The sequence below is a fragment of the Petaurus breviceps genome, unplaced genomic scaffold (genome assembly GCF_028583685.1).
Source record: "Petaurus breviceps papuanus isolate PSGF00001 unplaced genomic scaffold, PetGlider_PUasm1.0 90434, whole genome shotgun sequence".
Lineage (NCBI taxonomy): Eukaryota > Metazoa > Chordata > Mammalia > Diprotodontia > Petauridae > Petaurus > Petaurus breviceps.
In genome coordinates this window covers 2298095-2307972 of record NW_027187251.1, presented here as the reverse complement: position 1 = coordinate 2307972, position 9878 = coordinate 2298095, and the positions used below count along the sequence as shown (strand labels likewise).

Below are 9878 nucleotides of genomic sequence, written 5' to 3'. Positions count from 1 at the left end.
TGTGTGTGTGTGTGTGTATAAGGGGATGGGGGGTGCACTTCAGGGACCTAGCCCAAACCATAGCTGGAAGATAATTCCCATTACATAACCAATGAATAGTGAGCCAGCCTTCAGTTGAAGGCTGGTGAGACAACCCACATGGGTTTTGTACACATTTAAAATTCTTTTTTAAAATATGTCACACAATGACAATTTCATGGGCAGCTCTCAGATTTAGAAGAACTTTTCTAAATGAAGACCCATTCTTCATTAGAAGCAATACTTGAAGTGAGAAGAAAAGGATGTGGGATGGTTTTAGGTCATCTGAGATAAGTGGGACAACATCCTGCCTCACTCCAAATATTGATCAAAACCCTGTGAGACAACCTCTTATGACTAATTCTGTCCCCCTTGAGGTTCACAGTCCCTTTAGGAAAATCCCTGCCAGATGGCAAAAACTTTGGAAACAGAATGAAGAGGAGGGCAGAGGGGTATATGAAACTAAAATCCAAGTTCTAATTCCTTGGCTGAGGGCAAGCCATTATTAAGAATAGCTTCTTACATTTCAATCATGCTTTAAGGTTGACAAAGTACTCACAGTAACCCTGAAGTCATGAAAGTTGTCCTTATTTTACAAATCAGGAAACTGAGGTCCATCCAGCTGGAACTCAAACTCTGGTTCTCCTGGCTCCATCCCAGTCCTCCTACTATAGCAACCTGATTCCTACGTACCTTCAAGGTCTCTAAGACTTGGTCTCCATGAATAGGAAAAAAACACCTAGCCCCTCCCCCTTACGGATGTTCCTCACCTTGATGCCTCCTCTACATGGTTTGCTCTCTTACAGCCCACTAATCAATGTAGCAAGGAGGACAATGGGGCCAGAACATATTAATGCCCTCTTGATGTTGGGATTAAACAATGGGTTTTAGGAGTCCGGTAGCAGGTATAAACTATATCAGATTATTTGCTGCCTTGGGGAGAAGGGAGGGAAGGGAGAAAGGGAGAAAATTTTGGAATGAAAAATATTATAAAAATGAATATTGAAAACTATATTCACATGTAATTGGAAAAAATAAAATACTATTTACAAAAATAAAAATAAAAAGAATCAGGCAGATACAGGTCCCTATTATATATTCTGGCTGTATGACTGATCTAAGGCCACTCTCAGTGCCCCAGGCAACTTGTTAGGGTTATAAGTTGTAAAGCAGATGCCAACTTGCATTGGTAAATGGAGTTCCCTTATTCTAGTCAGGACCACAAAAAATTAGTCTTGGCAATGTTGGCCGGGTCAGCAAATAAGATTTGTGACTTATCAGATCATCTTTCTTGGCTTAATTATGCCTAGCTAAGACACTAATCAAGGGGACAGACAAAAACACTGAGACCTATAGATAAATAGGATTGATAGGACATTAAATTTTTTTTGAGCTCTTTCTAATCTGACTCTCTTGGTTTCCCAAAGAGGAAGAGAGATGAACATGATTGCAACAAGACCAATAGAAAGCTGGGGCTTTCTGCCCCGGCACGTCCATTGTCCCCATACAGGCAATTACACTGTTTGGACATGTTTGGATTAAACACCATTCCATGCTACCTCTTTGCTTTATTACCCATATTGCCTTAAGGACCAACAGTCCAACCCTTCTATACTGAAGGATTACATCAGCTGTCAGGCTCTTAGCTTTCTGTATCAAATATGAGAAAGTAGGGACCTAAAGAATTGAATTATAGGTCATTTCCTAAAAACTTCCTTATAAGAGAAAGCTAACTTATTCCATCCAAAAACTTCTTACCAGAGTTGAAAATTGGTAGAAAAGAAAATGGATTGTGTAAGGAAGAAAGTCCATCCTACTAAGCTGGGTATTCAAGGCCCTGCATGATCTGGCCTCCAAAACCTTTTCAGCTCTATTTACTGATACGTATGCATGTTGTATCTCCCCAGTAGAATAACAGCTCCTTAAAGGCAGGGGTGTTTGTCTGTGTGTGTGTGTGTGTGTGTGTGTGTGTGTTTGTATCTACGGCCCCACCCCAGTATCATCATGCCTTGCATTTAGTGGAGTAACATGACTCTCATACTGCTGCCTTGCATGGGAGTTGGATTTACATAAGGCAGAGTTACACAAAGTTGTCAGCTTCCAGTGTCAGCGAAGTCCAGCAGCAAGACGAGTCAAAATGATTATCAATGGCCCAGAATGCAGTGGACAATCTTGGCCTTTCTAAATTAAGGGTTTTTTTCCAAGCCTCAATTTGTCAGAGGCAATGCCCAATCAATGATTAAGGGCTGGATAAGAATTGAGACGAAACTAGGACTAGCTAGGCATCTTGACAAACTGAATCTAGGTCAGCCAGAAACCTAGAACTTGAAGCATCTGGCCTCATTTATCATAATAGATTCTCCAGCTATAAAATAAGGAAGTTGGGCTAGATCAGGGGTTCTTAGCCTTTTGTCTGTCATGGACTCCTTTGTACCAAACTGTAGCTTATGAACTCCTTTTCAGAATGTTTTTAAATGCACAAAATGCATAAAGAAAACTAATTATGGGGAGGCTAGGTGGTGCAGTGAATAGAGCACTGGCCCTGGAGTCAGGAGGACCTGAGTTCAAATCTGGCCTCAGACACTTGACACACTCACTAGCCATGTGACTTTGGGCAAGTCATTTAACCCCAATTGCCCTCCAAAAAGCAAAAAAAAAAACAAAACAAACAATTATATTGAAATACAGTTCTCAAAATAATAATAAAACAATTTATGAACCTAAAATTGAGAACCCCATGATTCAAAACAACTTAGGTACCATACAAGGCTGATATACTAGGATTCTGTTATAGAGATGTTATAGTGTGTGCAGCAGCATGCAGTATTTCTCTAGGTGTGCTATAAAATTCTGGATGTTACGTTATTGGAGGTAAAAGAAAATTGATAAATAATTTGGCTTAATGTAATTTTTACTTACCCAGTATATATAGGACACAAAGTATAGTATTTTCAAAATAAATAAAACTTGCATATTACAAACACTAACCTCAAAACCCATCAGACCTTGAATTTATAAGAAACAAAAAGAAAAAGAATTGCCTGCTCTCACTGAAGGGAAATAACACATGTAAGTATCTCCCAACTCTCTCCTGATTCTACTTAACCATTCAGCATGCTGTGGTTCTTTGTAACAAAGAGAAATGTTCCATGAGTGAAAAAACAAAAACAGAACATAAAAACCACTGTGTTTCAGAGACCAGAAAACCGTAAGAAGGGTCTACCTACAGCTGTCTAAAGAAGCTATTGCTCTGGTTCCCACCCATTTATTTAATTACACCCCTCTTGCCCACCAGTGCTGAACATTGTTTTAAGGACCCAACAATTCTTCTGCTTTGTGGACTATGCCTACTCCTCCTCCCTCTTGTCCTGCCCACCAAACCACAAGGAGCAATCTTCCTCATCACTTAATTTTCATCAGCACTGCTGGACAAGACCAATGCCTGAGCTTAGGATCAAACACTGACCTCATCCACATTCTCGAATGCATTGATGACATCATATGGCAAACAGGATAGCAAGTCAATCACAAACCAGGTCTTCAGGTAATTCATGCGGATGAGTTTGGGGTCAGAGATCACCTCCCCAGCTGGTCCAACAAAGGTAGTATGAAAATTAAGCACAATGTCCACCAAGAAGATGACATCCACAATACTGTCCACAACCAGCCAGGCCACATTGTTCTGTCTTGTTTTAAAAGAGACATTGTAAGGGACCAAAATGGCAGTGTAGAAAGTTAAGATCAAGATGATCCAGTCCCAGGTGGTCTTGAAAACACAATAATGTAAGATGATGTGAGGGGGCGTCTTTGGTGCCTCTTGCTTGTACTGGGGAAGAATGTCTGAACCCAGCTGTAAGACCTGTTGGAGAGACACAAACAAGAGAATACTAAGTTAAGATTTCCATTGCAAACATTCAGGCAATTTGCTTCTTCCTGAAACATTTATTTATTCCATACTGGAAGTACCACTATAGTATAGGATTGGACGCAAATGTATGAAGGAATGTGGACACAGTTGACTCCATGAGCTATAATAGTCTCCTTACATGCAAGTGCCTCCTAAAGCTGGTTAGGAGTAAAAGAGAGAGAATGGCAAAGAGAATGAAAAAAACAATGAAGACAAGAGAAGTAGTACCAGGGATGTAATTCAGTCAACAAAGAATTAAGTTCCTATGTACAATATGGTCTATTAATGACCAGTCAATTGCAAATCATAAAGGTACAAGCATATGATTTATCACATTTAAATACTATATTTTAGTATAACATATATAAAATCTCCACTTTGGCATTCTAGCTTACCACAATTTCATTTAACCAGCATTTCCATACATGTCTGTAGCACAATAACTGAAGCCTAGAATGAAGACCCTGGAGGCTACAACTTATTGAATCATCAAAGCCTAAATTATGCTCATGAAGTTTGGTATCAAGTGTACTTTTGTACTATAATTCTTTGGAAATTGGTATGTATATTATTAAAAAGGGACCATTAAACAAACCAGAATATTTGACTAAACAGAATACTCCATGCCTAATCACATTAGCTAACAGACATCTTAATAACTTCCATTTTGCTAGCACTTTAAGATTTACAAAATGCTTTTACTGCAACAATCCTGTTAAAGTATTATTGCCCCCAGTTTGCAAATGAGGAAACTGAGGCTCAGAAAGATTAAGGAGAGACTACATACAAAATAACTATGTATATACAATGTATACAGAGTAAATGGAAGGTGATCTTAGAGAGCAAAGAGAATTAGAAAAGTATTCCTTTCTGCAAAAAATTGTGATTTAGGGCAGCTAGGTGGAGCAATGAATAGAGCACCGGCACTGGAGTCAGGAGTACCTGAGTTCAAATCCGGCCTCAGACACTTAACACACACACACACACACACACAAAAAAAAAAAAAAAACTAGCTGTGTGACCTTGGGCAAGTCACTTAACCCCAATTGCTTCCAAAAAGCAAAAAAAAAAAAATTGTGATTTGACCTCTGTATTGAAGAAAGCCAAGGAAGCATAGGCAAAGGAGTGAAGGTAAACTATTACAGTCATGGAAGCAGTCAGTGAAAAAGCATGAATTTGGGAGATAATTTCTATTCATAAAGAAGAACAAATAAGTCATTTAATGGGCTCATAGGGTGTATGGATTGGAGTAACATGTGGGAATACTGGAAAGTTAAGAAAGGATCAAGTACACTAATTGGAACACTATTTCATTGTTGGTGGAACTGTGAACTGATCCAACCATTTTGAAAAGCAATCTGGGGAATTATGCCCAAAGAGTTATTAAACTGCCTATACCCTTTGAACCAGCAATGCCATCATTAGGTCTATTTCCAAAGAAGATTAGGGAAAAAGGAAAAGAACCTATGTGTTGTAAAATATTTATAGCTGTTCTCTTTGTGGTGGCAAGGAATTGGAAATGGCAGGGATCCCCATCAGTTGGGGAATGACTGAACAAACTGTGGTGTATGATTGTGATGGAATACTACTGCGCTATAAGAAATGATGGCCTTAGAAAAACATGGATAGTCTTGCATGAAATAAAGAAGAACGAAATAAGCAGAACCAAGAGAACATTGTTTACAGTAACAACAATATTGTTTTTAGAACAACTTTGAGTGACTAAGTCATTTTGACTATTATAAATACCCAAATTAAATACAAAGGACACAGGAATGAAAGCACTATCTGCATCCAGAGAAAGAACTGATAAATAGATCTATAGAATGGTATATAAATATATTTATGTATATGCATATACATATATACACATAAATACATATATATATATATGGATTCACACATACATATGTATGTGTCTAATGGTAGCCATCTCTAGGATGGGAATGGGAAGAAAGAAAAAAAGGGGAAAAAAGAAAGTTACATAATAACTTAATTTTTATTGTATGTTTTGTTATATATTTTAAAGGAACAGCAAGTTGTACATAATAGATTTGTAGTTTCATGTACGTTTTCTATTCTACTATGTTATGTCAATGTTTGTTTTATTTCTTAAGTTCAGACAGAATAAAATAAATTTAATTCTAAAAAAAGAAAAGGTTAGATCCTAAATAGCTTTAAATGCCAGAGAGAGCATTTTATAATACTCCTGGGGTAACAGGAAGTCACTGGAGGGGTCTGGAGGGATGAGGTGATCAGTCCTGTGCTTTAGGAAAATCACTTTGGCAGTTGAGTGGAGGATAGATTTGGGTGGGGAGATACTTGAGGCTGGAAGACCAATTCAAAGGTTACCACAATAATCCAATGGAAACATGATAAGGTGGCTTTGTGACTAGAAAAGACATATATGTAAGATATGTTGTGAAGTTTATTACAAAAGAGGAAGAGAAAAATAGTATTATGCTTTTATAGTAGAGTCAAAGAAAGGAGTTGGCGGCAGGGGTGGGGGTGGGGAAGAGGGGTGCAGAGTGCTGTATTTTGCTTGTTGGTTTTTTTTTTTTTTAAGCAATCGGGGTTAAGTAACTTGCTCAAGGTTACACGGCCAGGTGTTTCTGGGTGGGTGCTAAGTGTCTGAGCCCGGGATTCGATCTCCAGGTCTTCTCAACACTGGAGCCGGTGCTCTTACTCGCTGTGCAACCTGGCCACCCCTTGCTGTTTTTTTAATAGGGAAGACCAGCATATGTTTGTAGACAGCAAGAACCGGATTAGAGGGAGAAATTAAGTATTTGAGTGACAGAGCAAGGACCTAAAGGAGAAAAGAGAAGACAGGTTAAAGAACACAAGCAAAGGATTCCACCCTGTAAAGGATGAACCCTACCTTGTATTCCTAGACTGGAACAAAGGAGGTGATCTGAAGTGTGCAGGACATGAAATAAGAGAGTTCACCACAGATGGCTACAACTTTCAGTGAAGTAGCAAGCTAAGTCATCTACTTAGGGAAGTAGGATGGGCTTAGAAATTGGCAATTGAGAGAACATTGGGAACTCAGTTTTGGTTGAATGAAGTTGGAAGCCAGATTGCAAAAGGTTTAGAAGTCAGTGAGAGGAGATGAAGTGAAGGTACCAATTTTCAAGGAGTTTAGCTGAGAAGGGAAGGAAGAATATAGGGTGCTAATTAGTGAGGATGGATGGATCAAGTGAAAAATTGGGGTTTTTGTTTTTTTTAATATGAGAAGAAGGCTTGAGCAGAAAGAAGAAAGTTCGGTATGGGAAGTAAGAAAAGGATCCAAACATGTATTAAAAAAGATTATCCAACAACAGTGAAGGCAAAATCAAAGTTAGTACAGATTTATAGAAGCCCCAATCAGCATGATTTCTCAACTTCTTCCAGCAACACTTAATAGCTCAAGAAATTTCTTGGTGAGAATTAAGTGATTTAATGTGTGTTAGTCTTATCCCTCCAAGCAAAACTACCAGGAAACAGTCTTTGTCTATTGCAAAATAAATCTAGAATACTTCACTGAAAAGCTCTATGAACTGCATGCCCTGTGAGCTGTATTTACATGTTAGCACCCACCCCATCTGCCTAGACTGCAAGCCCTGGGAAGCCTTTGGCTCTTGCTCTCTGAGTTTCTTATTCTACTAGAGCAGACCTGGTAAAGGGAGGAGCCCAGAAAAACTAAGCTAAGCCAGAAGAGCCCTAAGCCTGTGATTTATCAAAACTTTTACTAGTCAGAGGTGAAAAGGGTACATAGATGAACTTGAAATCAATGCCAAGCAAGAAATTACTCCTTCAGGGGCCATTCCTGCCTTTGCAGGTCAAACTGCTTTGCTTCTAACAATAATTTCTAAATTCCTGAATGCAACTTCTTTCTTCCTCATGTCACAAAGTTTTTCTTTGTCCCTGCATTGGAGACCCAAGTCAAATGGCTACTGGATTAAGTAGGACTTCTCTACTGCCCCACATCCCTACCACTCATGACCCAGTTAAGTTTAAACCTAATAACTCTCCAAAAGACCAAAGAGAAGGCCAAGTCATTAGACCCATCATGATGGGGATCTATGCCAAGGCAATTCCTTCCCGCCCCCCCATAAGAAGATAATAAGTAAGTTTTACATTCCAGCCCAAAGGCTTACATTGAGTATGTCCTATGACACATTCTCAATATATAATCTGTATTTCATTTTCTCTGCTCATGTTGTTCCCATCCCCATCCAAGAGAATGTAAGTTTCATTGGTGTCCTTTTGTCTTTGTATTTGGTGGGACCAAAACAGTTTCTGGCAGGATTAATAAATAATTGTGTAATTGAATTGTTAACCTATTCATAGTGTCTTCTCCACTGGAAAATAAGACTCAGAGCTAGCTATGGGCTCCTGAACTGTCATTTAGCTTCTCTCCCCTCATTTTTACTAGTGAGGAAACTGAGTCCCAGAGAAAAATGCCTTACCTTAAGTCACATAGCTCATGATATAGCCAAGAACCAACAACTTGTGGCTTCCAGTCTAGTGCTTTTCCATTATACCATGCCATTTATTTAGTTAATAAATGAGAGGCAGCATGGCAAATAGAAAGGGAAATTCAGCTACCCTTAGTATTGTTCTAAGGATTAAATAAAATGTGAAAAGTGTTTGATAACTATAATGTGTTGTGAGAGTACTATTGAAATATGATTGCAAACAGATGATGACAAAAAAACTGTTGCTTGATGGGAAGTAAGTTTGGGATAAAATAAATCTACCTATTAAAAGTATTGATGTAAAAAACCTGAAAGTGCCAATGGCAATTTTCTGAAGGCCTAGAACTAGGGTGCTGAACCCACATATTTTAGCACAGTTTGCCTTACTTCAGTGTATATCTGGCTTTAGTGATTTTATTTTGAAGCACCCCCTCAAAAAAATAAAAAACTAAACTTCATTTATGTAGCAGCTCTTGGGTCATGAGCTGTCAGAAAGAAAGGTGTGCTCTGACTTTAAGAGATAAGCAAAGAACCAGTCCACTCATTCTGGAAAGCAATTTGGAATTACAGTTTTTTTTAAGTCGTTAAAATGTCCACAACCCTTGACCCAGAGCTGCCACTACTAGGCATATATTCCAAGAAAGTCAAAGACAGAAGCATCCATATTATGCTGAATTTTTTGCATTGGTAATGAAGAGAAACCAAAGAAGATGCCCATCTACTGAAGCATGAGAAAAAAAGTTGTGGTACCTGGATTTAATATGGTATCAACATACTCTAAGAAACAACAAATCTGAAGAATCAAAGAAACATAGGAACTATATGAAATGACAGAGTGAAATAAGCAAAGCCACAAAAACAATAAACATACTGTCTACAACAATGGAAATAGAAAGAACAATATAAAAACAAATCCAAACTGGGCACTGTCATCATAAGACTCAAGCTTGGTCTCTGAAGAAAAGATGAGAAAATGTACCTCCCTCTCATCTTCACAGAGCTGGTAGAACCACAGCTGTGAGGAAATTGCATTAACTATCAGACTCAGATGTGTATAGGTTAGGCTTGTTCTTTTCTGAAGTGCTTTTATCCCCTCTTTCTTTTTATTTTGTTGTTGTAAGAGATGACTGGGGTATTGGAGGATGATGCACTTTCTCTTTGTCCATGCCTCTCTCTGCTTCCCTCTTCCTGTCTGTCTGTCTGTCTGTCTGTCTCTCTCTCTCTGTCTCTGTCTGTCTCTCTCTCTGTCTCTCTCTTTCTCTCTCTCTGTCTCTCTTTCTCTCTCTGTCTCTCTCTCTCTCTTTCTCTCTGTCTCTCTCTCTTTCTCTCTCTCTCTGTCTCTCTTTCTCTCTCTCTCTCTCTGTCTCTCTCTCTGTCTCTCTCTCTCCTTCTCTCTCTCTCTGCTTCTCTCTCTCTCTCTTTCTCTCTCTCCCTCTCTCTCTCTGTCTGTCTCTCTCTCCCTCTCTCTCTCTCTCTCTCTCTCTCTCTCTCTCTCT

At 38.8% G+C, this 9878-nt stretch overlaps 1 protein-coding gene across 2 annotated transcripts in view; it reads right to left on the bottom strand.

Moving 5' to 3' along the window:
* The window catches only part of KCNH1 (potassium voltage-gated channel subfamily H member 1), a 543998-nt gene that overhangs the window by 468243 nt on the left and 65877 nt on the right, over positions 1 to 9878 (bottom strand). For both annotated transcript variants that reach the window (XM_069108778.1, XM_069108779.1), the window contains exon 6: positions 3485 to 3877. In XM_069108778.1, coding sequence (XP_068964879.1) covers positions 3485 to 3877 — 393 coding nt within the window. The remainder of the gene's footprint in view (positions 1 to 3484; positions 3878 to 9878) is intronic.